We start from the raw sequence: 18,033 nt of genomic DNA, 5'->3' as shown, positions 1-18,033 counted from the left end.
TGCATGAAAATTGCAGGCTGATTGGGAGATGCTTACAGAGAAGGAACTTCATGTTGCTGAAGAAAATACACTTGCATTCACACTGCCACGTATCTGTATAAGAGGACCAACTCCTGCTGCAGAAAACAGACAGTTGCTCCTACATCTTTCACTGACTTCTTTACGCACTCGGGCTTCAGTCTTTCTCCAGTTTGATGCCAAATAAAATGTTTCCCATCGCCCCCTAATAAATCAAACATGCTCTCATTAATAAGAGAGATCCATACTCTGTTCAGCTATGAACTGGCAAGCAATTCCAGCTGCAGCGCTGAACCGACTCCCAATTGAGAGTCTCTTCATTATCCTCTCCTCTTGTGCATTTGTGGACGACCAGCCTTTTTGGGGGACTTTTAATAAATTAGTGTCATTGTAAAGCTGCAATATTCGAGAAATCACAGATTTGGAATGACCAACTTCTCAACTTTGGCCTTGATCTAGACAACCTCCTGTCACAATTTTTCATTCGCTTTAGAGAGTCCCTCCATCTTGCAATCTCAGTGAAAATGGGAGTAATGCTGCCAGTTAAATAGACTTTGTCAAAAAATATTAAATAAAGGAAATTAGCATGAGGTTCCAGATTAACACCAGTAACGTGTAGGTATCTAAGTTTTCTCTAATTTTGATCAGAGTTCTTTTTCAAATTTCACATTTAAGATTATTGTTATTAAGAATACAATAAATGTATGAAATATGCTTAAGAAATTGCTCTTCTGTTGCTTAGCTAGTGACCTTGAAATTAAGGAAATTGTAGGATGTTCCGTCATTTTGATCTCCAGTGTAAAGACAGACAGATAGATAGACAGACAGATAGATAAGAAGTGCAGCCCTTTATTTGAGGGTCATATATCATAGTACACACCTGTCCAACGTACACCAGGAGCCGGGCATTGAGCGGACTTTCATCAGAGCTTAGCCACAGTTCAGAGTTATCATCCGATGCTATGGCAAACTGGAAATCCCCTGAAATAAATAATTGATCATTTAAAGAGATGTAATGTATAACCTTATGACCTGACCTGCAGGTTCTGAATTCTAAGCTTGCTTTGATAAGATGTTGTTTTGTCAGTCATGGATATCTCACAGCAGTCTATAACCCAGTAGTGCTACCCAGTGCCTTCATTCTGCTTGTCAGTACTTCTCCAGTATATACCTCAAACTGACAATCGCTTTTCCTTCTCTTAACTGTCTTGTGAGTTGTGCACTACAGTCAAACCCTGACTCAGCGACTCTAGTTATTTGCTAATGAAAACAATCTCATAACTTTTCCCCAGCAAACACGAGCATGCCTGCATGCATATAGTAGTCCTCACAGCAGCTTTTCTTATCAGGTTAGGCAGAGTGTGCAGAATTTGCTGACTGTAGGGGATCTATTGAAATAATAGTTACTGTGTGCATTTAGACGTCAGCTTTGGCAACATTCAGGTTTCTTACACCTCACTCAAACTTGCTTTGTGGAACACTTTGAACATAAAGAAACCAATCTATATGTATTGTATGTGTTTGAAGGAATTGTGCATGAATAATTTCTAACATGACCTAACTTTTATGAACACACAACATACATATTTTTATTACAGTACATTAAAAATAACTGAAGGGTACAGTATAGAGGAAAACTCTCCAGTAATGCCTGTGTTTATGAAACATGGAACAGAAATGTAGTCCATAGTAGGTTAGAAGAAAATATGGTGTAAAATATGGATACATGACAAAACACTTTAAATAAATGTACACAGTATGGAGAAAACAAAACAATTAGCTGTGAAACAGGCTGGAGGCAATATAATGATTTGGATCTGCTATGCTGTCTAAAGACCTGAATGGCTTGAGATCCCTGTGGGACCAATGCAGTCCAAGTTATATCATAAAATGCTACAACTGAATATCAAGCCATCTGTTTATGATCCTAAACTTATAACAAACTGAATCATGTAGCATGACATTGATGCAAAAATGAGAACATCAACCACATGGTGCTTTGATGGAAGAAACTTTTATATTCAATCCATCTATTTTAAAGGATGTCCTTGCTATCTCAAGCCAAGAGTCAATTTTGTTTCCTATTTTTCACACTATTTAGGACTGGTTTAATTACGGAGCCTGGACATGAATGCACAGCAATAGCGTAACATATTGTCCATTTTATTAGGCACTAGAAGTTAATGAGCATGTGTTTGATTGTAATTATGATGAGAGCAAATCCATGATGTTTCAAAGTTTTGTAAATAACTGTGTACTATATTTTTGTGCAGCAGTAATAATGTAATGTCTCTGTAATGTACACTAACCATCTTTGTAAGGATGAATAAATCCAAAGACTCTAAGGCCATAATTCTTCCATTTTGGAGCCACTGCAATTTTCTTCACCGTGGTTCTGGTCTGTAGGGAAGAATTAAATATAAAAGCACTAACACTAATTCACAGAATCACACCTCAAAATGGCTTCTAAGAAGAATAAACAGACAGCTCCAAAAAACTGTTTTAGTGATAATGCAAAGGTGAAAAGAACAGATATTATATCTCTGTCTGTAACACATCCTGCCCCTCTTGAAATATTAAGGCAACATTTGGGATTTGTTCATTGAAAATACTGAAAATGAGATCCAGAACACATTTACGAATCCAACAAGCAGGTCAATCTTAATTGTTCTATCAAACTCTTTCTTCCAGTGTCTGGTCTTACATGTGGGTAGAGAGGAAAATGAAGATTCTTCCTGAGCTGGGAGATAGAAGAGCCACACCAGTCTTCAAACACATGCAGATTGGCCTGACCTTTATACTGACAGAGAACAAAAAGAGAGAGAATCAGCCTTTTCTGCACGTGAAACCAGCATCATTTAAAGGAAACAGTCCAGGGATTTAAAAATTACAAATAAAATAAACTATATTATGAACTACAATCTAAACTACAATGTAAAAAAATGGTTGTGATTTTAATAGTCAAAGCGTTACAGTAAATACCTGTTTATTTGTTAACAGTAAGTCTCCATATATAGTGCATAACTGTAATAGTATTGTATAGTAATAGTAAAATAGGGGGTTTTGGAAGTGAAAAAGTCATTGTATAATTATAGTAAAAAAAAAAACTTAAACTGACATTCCCAGAATTCCCTATTTTAAGGACTAGTTCTCACTATTAACTAGTAGGTTACAAGCATGCATATTACTATGCATATGGCTATTTATTAATATTTATAAAGCACAGTATACTGCCTTATTACGCATGACAATAATTTTAAATCCCTTTATCCTACCTAATACCTAAATCTAGCATCTACTTTACTAACGATTATTAAGCAGCAACCACAGCTGTCGATATTTTACTGTAAAAGTTAAAAAAGTTCTTTTTTACAGTGTATTAATAACAATAATTAATTTATTGTCTATCACAAAGTGTTGATCCATTGTTTAAACCAATGCAATTCTTCTACTTTTTATTTTTTGCATTTCTCCTCTGCTCTAGCTCATTTCCTTATCTAGGATCAAATAAACCTGGGCTGCATTTTTCATAAGCATCATGAGCTAAGTTGATCAAAGAGGTGGCAATGGTTCTATGATCAACTTCTGCTTATGATGCTTTTGGGCAGTCCTGGTATTGTATACGACAAATACGTATTTGGTCAAGGAAGAATATCTGCACATTGCCCATTTGCTGTAAATGTATACTATATTTTTTGTAATTGTTGAACTTATGGTGTGTACTACATGCACAAAATAGCAATGACCACGGGAATTGCTTTTCATTGATGCAATTGAAATAGGGTTTTCTATCATGCAATTCAAAGTATAATGCTACTATAAAACCATAAGCCCATAAAAGGGATGTCTATAAATGTAGCACAGGTGGCTCAATTAACACTTGATTCAGAGGTGAGAACAGGGCCCCAGGCCTCCACACAGACCCAGACTATGCACAGAACAGCCCACCAACAAACATATCTGAAATTGGATCTGTGAATATGCCGCTAGCCCAAAGGCAAGAGAGAGTGATAAGGTGGTGAGAGCAAACAGTAATTGAACCATAAATATTTCAATTTAATGTCAGTACAAGCATTTTAAAGTAACAGTTCAGGTTTTAACCAAAAGGTCAAGGTTTGGCTGCTTTTAATGGTGTAGTTGGTCACCTACTGGCAAATGCCATATGGGGGCACAACACTGAGAGAATGGGAATGAGAATGCTTTCGGAAACCTTTTTCCTGTTATTAGAAACCTCTTTGATTTTAAAGAAATATATGTGCACAAGTTTGTTTTAATTAGCTGTTGGGGCTCTCATTCTGACAGCACTATTCACCACAGAGGATCCACATGTGAGCAAGTGATGTAATGCTAATTCTCTCCAAATCTGTTCTGATGAAGAAACAAACTCATCTTTGATGGCTTGAGTACATTTTAAGCAAATTTTCTATTAACTATTAAAACTATTCCTATAATATCAGTTGCAATGTTAACTATGCAGTGACCTTATATCAATAATATATTTTTCTCCTAAGAAGGAGGGAAAGTATAATTATCATGTTTTGGACCGATAAGCTGGATGCAAACACAATGCTCACAGAGTTTTCAGAGTGATTAAATGTCTATTGGATATGCAGCAATGCTTTCAGGAAACACAAATTGTCACAAACAGGAAAATTGGGCAATGCTACTTCATGCTCATGATTTAATGAAGAATTTATGAGTTGGTGCAGCAGCGGTGGGATTTAGCAGGAAATGTGTAAGCCTGTGCAAATCTTTATGTACCAAATTCTCCACCACCCTTTATCTTTCTGTAATGCTCCTGGTGGTGGTGACAGAGACAGGCATTACTCACCACGCAGGTGAGCTCACATTAGATTGCTCTCGCCCCTTGTGTCAGTTGTTTAGGTCTCTCGCTGCACAGCCACGTTTAAATTTAGCCTCTAATTGCAGCTGGTGTGGATGGTGGGACTGGAATCCCACCCACTCAGAGTGGGCGGACAGGATGCCACATAATCTTGGCGACGGTTACAGTTGTCACGGGCACACTAAGCTGTGCCACTCCATTGCCATGGCACATTCATAGATGGCAAGAGTTCAGTCGAGGGAGAAGAGAGAGTACAATGTGGTCATAGGTGGCAAGGTGGATTTAGCTCATGGCATTATCAAGTGTACTATTTAAATTTTCACATGCTCCGAATAGATGAATAACTGTCACCCTGGTTTGTTTTTCGCAAGGGGAAACAAGGAGACTGTGACAGCGTCTATATAAAACTTTGCAGTGTAATACAAATGCACTATAAATCATGAAAAAATTTGATTTGCTACCACAATCCACAAACAAAAGGTATGAAAAAAAAATCTAAATAGTCCCATTGTGCATCAGTAATAGACTTGTATGTACTTGTTAGAATTAGGTGTGCTATAAATACCTGTGAATCTTTTGTTATCAGTCAAAATTAATAGCATTCATCTTCCCTTTATCTCTGAATTTTAAGTAACTTTAAAATATATTCTTCAGTGCATGATAAGAGCATCTTATACTGCAGCATATGGAGTGTGAATGAATGGCCTGAGATCTTTTGTCAGAGTCATCTTGCTGCACTTCCAGCCCAAGCCCCGATGATAGATTTCCCAGCCTGGTTATTCCTACTGGCCATATAATGACATTCAATAACACAGAGAGGGAAGCACATAAATCATCGGATAAAAACAGAGGTTATCTCTGCACTGGGATATTTTTTTCCTTTGTTGTGAATCATACTGGATAAGTATCTGACAAACAATCGACACATTTCCAGTGAGACAGGAGCAACACAAGGACTCAATGGGTACATCTATGTGCCGTTTGCTATTTCTGGCATTTGGTACTCCCTAAATCACATGCCTCTCAAGAGCTTCCGTGCTCCCATTGCTTCCTGGAGGGTTCGCCTGCACCTGACACTTCAGCGTCGAACGAGGAGCTCATCTGTCAAAGGGCTCAGAGGAAGGGAGCCTCGGGGGCAGCGTGTGGTCAGGGACCTTCTTTGATCATTGTCTCTTCATTATCACACAGTGTCGTGTCTCCTAGCCTGCTACGGTGACGAGGTGGGGAAAGGAGATAAGGATTGCTGGCTTATCGATTGGTGATACTACAGTGGAGTCAGGTTCAGTGTTTTCACAGTATTTAGAAAAGAGCTTCACAGCAGCTGGCTACAGTATTGACACAGCATATCAAAAATGTTTCTTAAAGTGACAGTTCACCCAAAAATGAAAATTCATTAATTACTCATGCTCATGTTGTTCCAAACCCGCAAGAACTTCATTCATCTTTACAACAGAAGCAACTCAAACAACACAACTACCTTGTTCAAGGGACGGGACAGTAATAATGACATTGTTAAAATAGTCCATGCACATCAGTGGTTCATCTGTAATTTCATTTTTTTTTTTTTTTTGCTAAAAGAAAACAAAAATATAACTTAATTGAACAATTCTACTTCTCCTTGTCAGTTTCCACTACACATTTAAGAGAATACCCTGCAGCATGTGTGTGATGTTGCTGACGCAGGAGCTGGCATCCTGACGTAGAACCCACATGCGCTGCGCCCTTGTTTGCAAGCAAAGGAATGCACACACCTGCGTCGTAGTACTCTCAGCAGAGAATAAAAGTCGTTATTTATGCTTTCCATACACACAAAAATTATTCTCATAGCTTCATAAAATGAAGGTTGAACCACTGATGTCACAAGGACTATTTTATTTTATTAGGCTCAGATTTCTTCAAAAATATTTTAGTTTGTGTTCTGAAGATGAGTATTTTCTAGTAAAACTTTGATGCAGGGGGATCGCTACACAAGAGAGTTGCTTGATCTGGTGCCCTTTACCAACTTCGCGGACCGCCTGGACTGTGTCTTTTCCATACTAGCCTCAATGAGTGGTCAAAGGCACGGCTGTCCATGGAAGGTCCTTGAGGGAGTGTGACTGGTTCACCGCCTCCCTCATTGATGAGGACAACGCCAGACCCACTCCAGACCCAGAGCCCAGCCAGCCTTCAGCCATGCACCTACAGAGCTCAAGCCAGAGCCTGCATTTTAAAAAAAATGCTTGAGTGATCGCCAGAGGCTACGTTCATCCCAGAGCCCGAGCCCAGCATGATATCTGTCCAGGTGTGTGAGCCAGTATCAGGATTAATGGTCTAGGGCATATTATGATATATTTTGTCGGTATGGATTGGAGCTCTGCCCACACTCCTGACACAGAGGCGTGTGAAAGAATTTGGGTCTCAACTAAATTATTTAAGATTAATGATATAATTATTCCTGGTCTATTATCTCTGCTGATCCCATACTGTTCCAGGTTGTCTCACTCTCTGCTTGTTCAGTCTTCCAAGTCATTTTCATTGCCGCTGGTTCAGTCCAGTTTCAAATCTCCTTTATCATCAAGCACTAAGTCACGTTTGTTGTCCAGCAACAAGTCACCTTCATCACCATTGGCTTCGCCCAGCTCTCAAGTCTAAATCACTGCTAATGGCCTGCCCAACTGCCCTACTCCTCGGCCAAAGCCATCCTGTCTCTTGGCTTCGCCTTTGCGGTCTCCCATCAGCCCCTCAGCTTATCCAATGGTTTCACCTTGCTGTATGGATCCATCTTGGGCTTCAGAGTCGTCAGCTCCCCCTTGGTCTGTGGATCTCTCAGTTGCACCTCAAGCCTCCAAGACCCAGTCTCCACTGGCTCCACTACGGTTTGTCATCCCTCAGGCTCCACTGAGCTCCCTTGTTACTCTGCCTTAGACTTACAAGTCTCCAGCTGAGCCTCAACCTTCCAGCCTTCTGACTTTGCCAGGCTCCTCCTTTCCTTTGGTTACAACATTGTCCTCGGTCATACTGATTCATCCCTGGTCTGCCAAGCCCACATCTTCACCTCAGTCATGCATGTCTGTGGCTCCACCTTTGCCCTCTAGGCCTTACGCATTACCCTGCGTCTACATCTCCTTGACTGCATACCGGCTGAGTTCTCACTGGTCACTATGGTTCTTGATTAGTACAAACCTGTTTCTTTGATTATCATTCCCTGAGTATATAAGCCCTCAGTTTCTTCAGTTTAAGGTCATGCATTAACATTAATGGTTTTTGTTGGTCTCTTCAGTAGTTTCAGTGAAGTCGTGGATGCACACTACTGTGACAACTGTCATTTTTGTATTAATTGAATGCATTCTTACTGAATTTAAGTTAAAAAAAATATACCCCAAACTTTTTAACAGTAGTGTATACTTTAATAAGCAAAACTATTGCAAGAAAACATCACTTCATCCTTATTTATCCAAAGCGACTTGAAAATAAGGAACTTCATAAGCACTGAAAGTGGACTGAGTAGAAAAAAATATATTATAATACAACCTTTTTAAATATTTATCATATTTCACTGAATAATTACAAACCAGATAATTAGTGTTTTTAATGTAGTAAATACTGGAAACACATCAGCTTTTAATATGTAAGTGTTTCAATTCTAAGTTGTTCATTTTATTTTATTTATATTTTTTTAAAAAGGCACTTGTGGCAGACCTGGATCATGTGGAAATAAATGTGGAAAAAAGACATGTACAGTTTTACTGGACATCAGCAATCACCATTAAATGGTGATTTCTGCTACATCGTATTAGATGACAACATTAAGACTAATTAACAATAATTATATTACTTTATTTTCAAAAATACAAACTTATTTTCAGCTCCATACAAACTTATTTTTACTCTATTTAAAATCCAGTGGCTCAGTTTGAATGGCCATAAGGCTTCTGGTAGTTTCTTTTTGAGCTTCTGGCTCAGACAATGCTATTGACTTCAGCTCTCATGGACAGAACCAGTGAGAAATTAACTTAAATTACAAAAGTCACCTCAAATCCTCTGAGGATTTAAGCTGTAAGTCAAATATAATAATTGTCGCCTCTTGGTGTAAAAATTCTCATCAGCTTGGTAAGATCAGTTCCTACAATGATCCTCACAGAGAGAGACTGTAATACTACTAATAGTCATTTGTATTAATGCCAGAGTGTTCATTCCTGATATTTAGGTGTTTGTGGGTATCTAATTCATTTCTATCTGGAACAATATAGAAGGGCTAAGCAGATCTGGCTGGTTCATCATCAAAACAGCGCCTGTTGTTCTCTTGTCTTTTCGGCCACCTGTTCATGTAATTTTAGCACGATTCCTGGAGGGATGCAGAGCTATGGGAGGATGTGCCTCCCCAAGGAAATCACACACAAAGAGAGAGAGAGAGAGAGAGAGAGAGAGAGATTCACAGCTAAATTGCACACTGTCAATGTGGGTTAGATAAAAGCAGTTTTAATATCAGAGAAAACTGAATGCAAACCACCGCACATTATCCTACACATTTCTTCTATGTAGGAAAAAAAAGTGTATGTGTCTAACACTATAAAAGCATGCTTTACCTCTGGTTTCCATGACAACCTGAGGAACTTCTGGGCAAGGAGTCTGCGCATCTCAGCATTGGCACGGCTCTCCTGTACAGATCCATTGAGCTCTTCACCCTGAAACAGCAGGAACAAGAAGTGCTCAGTGACCCTAAATAAAGAGATGCCTCACAGACATTTTCATACAACACTCAGTGGCTGCGCTATACTTACTATAACCATACAACCCCAAAATACAGAGTGTTAAATACAGATATTGAAGATATATTAGTCATTTTATTTACTTAATAATTAAACAACTAAACTACATTAAATTAGAATGTGGTCCAGTTGTGTTTAGCTTCATTTAAATAACTGTTACACAATTGCTGCTTATGTCAAACATTTAGATTCTTAAAGCAAACATAAATAGATAGTTACTTTAAACTGACACTTAATACTCAAAATGTATAATCAATGCCTATTTTCCCTTTACCACCATACATTTTCTACACACACACACACACACACGCACGCACACACGAACGCACGCACGCACACACACAAACACACACACACACACAGATATACATATATACATACATTCAGTGTTTCCTAAATGTAAAATGTAAAATAATGTACCACTTTGAATTTGTTTACTCTACATTTCTTAGGTTCAGCAGGATGTGTGTAGGTTTTTAGTTATTACTCTTCTATCGGCAGTAATCCCACTCGGTCCTTCTAATCCTCCACATAGAACTATGAATGAGTCCCCATCAAAACAATGACTGCACCACATGAAGAACTACTCTAGACATTAAACAAAATGTTTCCATCCAGCTGAGAGCCACTACAAATCACATTTAAAGTGACTGGAAAAGTTCCAGAATGTAATAACAAGCACAAGCTTTCTTCAAAAGCACAGCCTGTGAATTAAACTGTGATGTTAAGGGCTGAAAGCAGAAAAAGCACTTAAGCTCTTACTTCTGTCTCTGTCACGTTGAGTGGGTAGGGGCTAATGAATTGCACAACCTACATTGTAAGTTCATGGATGACTACAAAAAGGTTTGATGAATTGTTAGAACGGGGGTATTTGTACTACCGTACTGCTGAAAAGGCAAACTACATTAGCACACTTTGACACAAGTTTTGTTTGTGTGTGTATTAGGGATGGGATATAAAATAAATAAATTAAAGTATTCTTGTTGCCTAACGATTCCATTAAAAATAATTTTAGGAGTTGGAAGGAATAAATATTTAGGGGGAAAATGTAATTCCATTACCAGATGAAGACATAACTTCAATTATAAGCTCATTTCAAAAATTTCTTACACAGATATGTTTACATTGACTTTTTGACAACTTTATAGGTGGCTTACTGTAAATGCCATCCAATGCAACTGGTCTCTATACTAAATAACAATACTAAGATGACAAAAAATTTGGTAACAAACTACAGTACAGTTCAAAACATAAATTTATGTTTTTTGAAGAAATCTTTACTTGATAAAAAAAAATACAGTAAAACAGTAATATTGAGCCATTACCCCAGTCTTCAATGTCACTTGATTCCTAAAAAAAAAATATTCTAACCCCCTAAAAGGCATTTTTAATGATTTCATGGCTAAGTGGCATTCTGAAAAATAAGGAGGTGGAAGCTGTGTTCGACCACACTATTCAGTCAAGAATTTTGAATCTCAATCTCAAGATGATGACATGCCTGACATGCAGCGGCGCCGTCAGACTCTGTCCAGTGCGGGTGAAATAGTTATAATGCTTTACGAGAGGTACAATTCATATTTCTGTCATGCCCCTGGACTCATTATGTTGTGTTTTCCCTCCACGCGTTCCGTGTCCCATGTGGACTGTCTCATTCCATGCACCTGTGTTTAGTAATTATCACTAGTATTTAAGTTCCTGTCTTTGCATCTCTCCTTTGTCTCCTATATTTCGTCCATGCTTGTTAGATGTTCTGTGTTACCGTTTTAAATTATCCTTGCGCTTCCTGGATTAAAGACTTTTGGTTGTACTCCACGTTTCTCTCTCGTTCCTCCCGCAGTGAAGTGTGACAAAAAACCCGACCCAAATACAGTTTACTGCATGTCTGCCCTCAGTTTGTCAGTCATCCGAGGATGGTCCCCGAGCTAATTTTGAAGCCTTTGGGAAGTGGACATTGGTTCCCAGGAGCTAGTTGCCAGTGGCACTTCTGACCCAGAGCCCAGACAACCATCTCCCTGATGCACGGAGCCAGTGGCGGATCTAGAAAATTTTGCATGGGGGGGCAAAGGGGTGGCAAGAGGTCTTGGCAGGGTGGCAGGGGTACATGGAATCCCTATATATGAATTGCTTTAAAAAAAAACACAAAAACACTTTTAAACTACACTTTTTAACAAACTACAACGTTTTTTAATTCACAACACACACACCAGTTATGTTTAGACTACTTAATTCTATTGTATTTGTTATTTCCCCAGTTGTAACCTGGTTTCATTGCTGTGATATCTGAGAGGAATTGGATTTAATAGGACTGCTTAGGCTTAGCTAATCAAATGATCGATCTCCTAACTGGCACTGTATTGTGTGTTGTAACGTAACAGCCCAAACTAAAATTGGGTATTTTTATTCAAAGTAATTAATTAATTATTAAAGCGATTTAAGGGAATAAAGAAAAAGAAAGGCTTGTTGTATTAGTGAAATAATTGTAACTATTTGCAACTAATATTTTATTTTTAATTTACATAAATGAATCAAGGAAATTATAGCATATTTTCAATTCAAAAAGGCAAAATTTAATAAATAAAATAAAAAAGTTGAACTTTTCTATTGTAAAACAGTCAAATATTAAATTATCTACTTACATTTTACCAGGCATTTGTTAACTTATTTAATAATTTTGACATTGATGAGCTAGACCGCTGAACTTTTAGTCTTCATAACAACAAACAGAGCGTTGCGTAATGTAGTGCATCAGAGCAGCATCAATAATAATATCAAGTGAATCTCTTATCTGCATCTTAAGTTTATTGCCAATAATAATGACAGGTTTGCGAACGTGAACTCGGTGAGCTCGCGCAAAACACATCTTCAGCACAGCGACTCATTAAAACGCCTCTGATTGGCCGATGTGATCAACATACATGTCTGTGATTGGCTACAATGCTCAACGTTGCAAAAGCACGTCAAAAGTACCTTTAATGCAAAGGGAAAAATATAAATAAAAATGTAATATGCACTGTTCATGATTAGTTAATCGCGGCCGCTGTAATATTATTCACATTTGTTTTTCTGATGAATTGTTTTGCTCTGTGAGAAAGACAAGTTAACAAAATATTCGGGGATTTACTAAAAACTTTCGGGGCTTAAGCCCCATTAGCCCAGCCCTATAGCGCTGCCCCTCAATATTTTATATTTTTTATTAAGCTGTTCTTGTCTTTACTAAAATCAAAATCAGGCTAATCAAAGAGAAGAGTGCTCTTACAAATCACGAGGGAGCGATTTGACCGCTGATTTTGCCTAACGTAATAGACTCGCTGTTTTTGCTGATGCTGAATCGTCTTTAGCATACAATACATTCATTACAAATTTAACTTTAAGTTAAACGTGTGTTTAAACTACAGCTGGGGAAACTCACTTCACCTTCAGAGGATCTGTCCGGGGCAGTTCAGTCTCTGGTTGCAGGGCCACCGCACCGAAGCAGACTCGCTGTGTGTATGAGCCAGACTGAGCGAACGCCGCTCTGCACGTTTGAATCAGGGACGTAACTAAGTATTTGAGGGGCAGGGGGAAGGGCGAATAATACATTTAAAATTAAAAATTAAATTGTTCACTTTTGGTAAATGTATTGGACATAGTGGTGGGTTGTTTTTGTAAGTACAGTTTTTGGATCATTAAAGTTAGGGGGGCAGCTGGGGGGGGGGGGGGGGGGGCAAGGCTCTAGAGTGGGGGGGCACCTGACCCCCCTTGCCCCCCGTAGATCCGCCCGTGCACGGAGCGCATGCCCAAGCCCACAGCGGGCTCTGGATCTCCGTCAGCCGTGGGCTCAGGTAAGCACTCCGCGTGACCAATGAGCCATCGCTAGAGAGAGCGACAGAGCTGAGGATCGCTACAGAGCCAGAGGCCATGACGTTAGTCCAGGTGTGTGTAAAATATTTATATTTTAAAAACATAGCTTCTTCTTCTTCTTCTTTTTTTTTTTTTTTACTTTTTATTCATCAAAGGATCCTAAAAAAGTATCACATGTTCTGACAAAATATTAAGCAGCAGAACTGTTTCCAACTTTGATAATGAATCATCATATTAGAATGATTTCTAAATCATCAGGTGATAATGATCCTAAAAATTTAGCTTTGCATCACAGAAATAAATGATAATTTAAAGTATAATAAATTTAAAAACAATTATTTTATATTGTAATAATATGTCACAATATTACATTTTTTTCTGTATTTTTGATCAAATAAATGCAGGCTTGATGAGCAGAAGAAACTTCTTTCAAAAACATTAAAAATAGTAATGTTTCCAAACTTTTGGTCTGTACTGTATATATATATATATATATATATATATATATATATAATAAATAAAAAAAATACACACTGCCCTTTACCTTTAATTTTTTAAACACTTAAAATATTTTAAAGCCTATATTACTTTTTTTTTACTCTACACGTATGCAGTAAAATTCACTTAAAAGATTAAATTTTCATTCATTAAGATGGAAAAAAAAATTTGTCTCCTGGTAGAAATCAAAGATCTTTAAGCACAGGATAACTCATCAGCTCAGTTGCCATTTCCACTCCCTATTTTTTTCAGGTCTTGCTTTTGGATGTCTTATAAAATGACTAGTATAGAATTTCATTTTTTTTTTTTTTTTTTTTTAACTTTTTTTTTAAACTTTTTTTTTTACATTTACTGTACTAATTAATAAGTTAATAATTTTATAATAATTAAATAATAAGTGGGAAGTTGTGGCCTAATGGTTAGAGAGTCGGACTCGCAATCATATGGTTGTGAGTTCGAGTCTCGAGCTGGCAGGAATTGTAGGTGGGGGGAGTGCATGTACAGTTCTCTCTCCACCTTCAATACCATGACTTAGGTGCCTTTGAGCAAGGCACTGAACCCCCAACTGCTCCCTGGGTGCCGCAGCATAAATGGCTGCCCACTGCTCCGGGTGTGTGTTCACAGTGTGTGTGTGTGTGTGTTCACTGCTCTGTGTGTGTACACTTTGGATGGGTTAAAAGCAGAGCATGAATTCTGAGTATGGGTCACCATACTTGGCTGTATGTCATGTCACTTTCATAATACATTAAGTAATTTATCTTTAACTGGAAGAAGTTGCTGAATATATTCAGCCAACACAGACTTCACTGCTGTAGGTTTGTTACTCTGAATTTACTTTACATTACTTAATGCACAGCTCTATTTTGACATCGGCTTTGTCAGATAGCTCGTTCCGTCCATTGCTACAATATTTATTACTATCAAAAGTGTCAATCATAGCGTTCCTGTAGCCCAATTGGTTGAGCATTGTGCTATTAAGCGCAAGGTTGGGGGTTCGATTCCCCGGGAACACATGATAGGTAAAAATTGATAGCCTGAATGCACTGTAAGTCACTTTGGATAAAAGCGTCTGCTAAATGCATAAATTTAATAGCAATGACTTTTTTCTTGTTATAATAGCAAGATCTGTGAGTGCGTAGAACTCTGTAAACTTGTGAAAACAATTAGTTCAGAGTGGATTCTTACTAACTAACAGTAAACACTTCTGATCTGATTTGTGCATGACGTATCGCTCTGGTGGCCACAGGGGCCCTAAGCAGCTGCTTATTTAACTTATGCCTTGCAACATGCACTGGCAAAATTTTTTTTTAGAAATTACACCATAAATGAATAAAGTGTACTGTGTTTCACAGTCAACACATAGGCTATGGCTTTTTGGCTAGGTTTAAAGGAAAAGAGCACTTTTAGATAAATGAGGCAATAATTGTAAGGTTCTTAAAGTTCTTAATGAAAGTTCTTCATAAACCGCAGGATTGCTTGTAGTAAAGATTTAAATGCAAAAGAAAAGGCAGTATAGCTGACTGTTTCTGTCAATGGTAAGTTTTAAGAATGTTTGTGATAATGTAAGAAAAGTTATATAAATGTTTTGCTTTAGCAACTTGATAAATAAATCTAGAAGTACATGCAAAAGTAAAAAGCATTGAATAATTGATGAAAGATTGTATTACTGTACCGTGTAAAAAAAAAAAAAAAAAAAAAAAACTTGCAATGTTGAAAAAGCATTTTAAGTAACAACACTGGATAAATGTTTGTGGTAAACAGCCACAAATCAGGAGCAGACTCCTGTGTGCAAGCACAGTCTGTGATGCTTCTTTACCACACATGGACTACATACGCACTGCAAATGGAGTATGTGTGAACCTCACATACAGCTCACAAAATCAGGCTAGTTCTGTACAAGCTATTGTGCAATTTCAGGATTGTAAAAACCAAAAAAATGCATGATCAAACATTTAGTTCAGACAAATATACATTTTTGCAAAATTTCAAAAAAATTAGCAGATGTCTTACGTCAGCACGTTCTGAAATCGTACATTTTCATACTGGTAATCTTCACACAGGGCAGATTACCAGTAATTTATTGGTAATTTTACAATTTCTCATACTGGTAATACTAGAACAAATTTACTGTTTTTTTTAAAAGGTCCAGTTCACACATAGCCAGAAATTTACCAGTACTGTATGTTTGAAAGGGGTTATAAAGTGGCACATTCCACATTTTTTTTGGCAGATTGGCTCCAATAAAAGCTGTTTTTAGACGAAGAAGAAAGTTTTGAGTTTTTAAACTTAGAGGATGTTTTAATAGTACAGTGACCTCTTATATGTAAAAAGGAATTATGATTTCTCAGTTCATGACCTCTCTAAGCCTCACATTTACATATGTGCTTTATTTACTAAAAAGAATCTAGTGGTACTGTATGTTTTTATTCACTCAAAATAACTACAATAACTACACTCATAAGTGTCATTTGTTCTGTAATTGGTCTGCACTGATCTGTCTGTTTAGTGCTGTAGACATAACAGAGAATTTTAGTACAGTATTCTGTCTGCATCGGCTTCAAGACAAATTAAAGTCACTTTCAGCTAAAGAAAATAATGAAGACAAGCCTAAAAGCTCATCTATCCCAATTAAGCTACGTGCCCCTGTCATGCAGTCCAGAAGGAAGGCTTCATCCCAGCTAATGGCGTCCAAGCGATTGGCCTCCCTGCTGTTCTGCAAGCCCGGTGCAAGCCACTGCTGTCTAAGTATTTGGTAAATCTGACCTCAACGTAAGACCAAGGGCAGATCTCATAAATAACGAGCTCTGGATCTCCTCTCCACTCTCTGACAAGAGGGCAATGATAACCAGATGGCTCCCACCAACACCCTGGAAACAGATCCTAGGACTATCAGCAAGGTTAATGAATTCTCCTTATTTACATTAGCAAGACAGGACGGGGCGAGAAAAGACAAGGCTTATTTATTGTGAGCTAGCTGTGACAGACGATATAAGGGGGCTGGTAATCATCATCATTATTTTGTTTGCTTGGGACTATACACATCCGCAAGAGATGACAGCTTTCAATTTATGTTTTCCCTGCCATTAATCAGGGGACACAGATGCAGACGAATCAGAGTATGACAGTAGGAGCATGTTTTACTGACAATCAGTCACGAGCGAATAGATCAGCTACAAAAGAGTCCATATGAGGATAACAGGAAGATGATAGACTCTCAAAGGGCAGAAACTAAAGAGAAGGATGGACATATAATTGGGAAACTTTTTGAAAGCTCCTTTCTAATGTTCTATGGGTAATCTTTGTCCTACTTGTTGTGACAATATCTGACGAAGGTATTTTTTTTTTTTTAGAGCAGACAAAGCAGTAGAGCAGACAAACTACAGGAGTAGAAAAACTAAAGAAAACACAATATGTCAATGTCTGTGACAAGTAAACAAGACATAAATCAGAGTCACATTTGTAGATATGCTACAGTTCAAAAGTTTTACATCAGTAAGACTTTTTAATGCGGTCACACCCCTGGACTGTTTGTTGTGTTTTGTTTTCCCATGTGCTCTGTGCAGGGCTTGAAAACGAAAAAAAAAAAATTCAATCAGTTCACTCCGAGCAGAATCGATATTTTAACGTTTCTGTTCTGCGTTCCTCAGATATTATTATCGTTCCGAAACCGGTTCGGGTGAAAGAAATACCGGTTAATAGCATTATTTTTTTTAAAACAATAGTATTTGCCTATAATTTCCATAATAAAAATAATACTAAAATAATAATAAAGTATAGCGTTTTCTTTACTCAAAAAGAAAAGGAAAATAAAGAGATCTAACCAATACATCATCTTCTCTAGATTTTGGCCAAATGTAAGCTACTTACAAAAAAAACCTTCAGCACTTTAAAGACAAAGTATTTTTAAGATATTTAAATTTTTTGCTGCATTGTTAAAAAACAAACAAACAAACAAACAAACAAAAAACACTTGTATAAGATTAAAAAAAAAAGTCGTGGCTCACATCGCATTTTATTAGCCTTATTACTTCCGAAATAATGAAGGCTAAAATGCCTGTAGTCTAAAGCAAAATGTTTACAGACATT

The 18,033-nt window shown here is 37.6% G+C and overlaps 1 protein-coding gene across 2 annotated transcripts in view; it reads right to left on the bottom strand.

Annotated features, from left to right (window-relative positions):
• Positions 1-18,033, bottom strand: part of b4galnt4b (beta-1,4-N-acetyl-galactosaminyl transferase 4b) — an 89,553-nt gene that overhangs the window by 26,164 nt on the left and 45,356 nt on the right. For both annotated transcript variants that reach the window (XM_059534699.1, XM_059534688.1), the window contains exons 4-7: positions 9,427-9,525; positions 2,723-2,818; positions 2,328-2,418; positions 899-999 (exon numbers count right to left, since the gene is read on the bottom strand). In XM_059534699.1, coding sequence (XP_059390682.1) covers positions 899-999; positions 2,328-2,418; positions 2,723-2,818; positions 9,427-9,525 — 387 coding nt within the window. The remainder of the gene's footprint in view (positions 1-898; positions 1,000-2,327; positions 2,419-2,722; positions 2,819-9,426; positions 9,526-18,033) is intronic.

This window comes from Carassius carassius, chromosome 3 (assembly GCF_963082965.1).
Source record: "Carassius carassius chromosome 3, fCarCar2.1, whole genome shotgun sequence".
Lineage (NCBI taxonomy): Eukaryota > Metazoa > Chordata > Actinopteri > Cypriniformes > Cyprinidae > Carassius > Carassius carassius.
The sequence above is the reverse complement of the archived record's forward strand: the minus strand, read 5'-3'. Positions and strand labels throughout refer to the sequence as shown.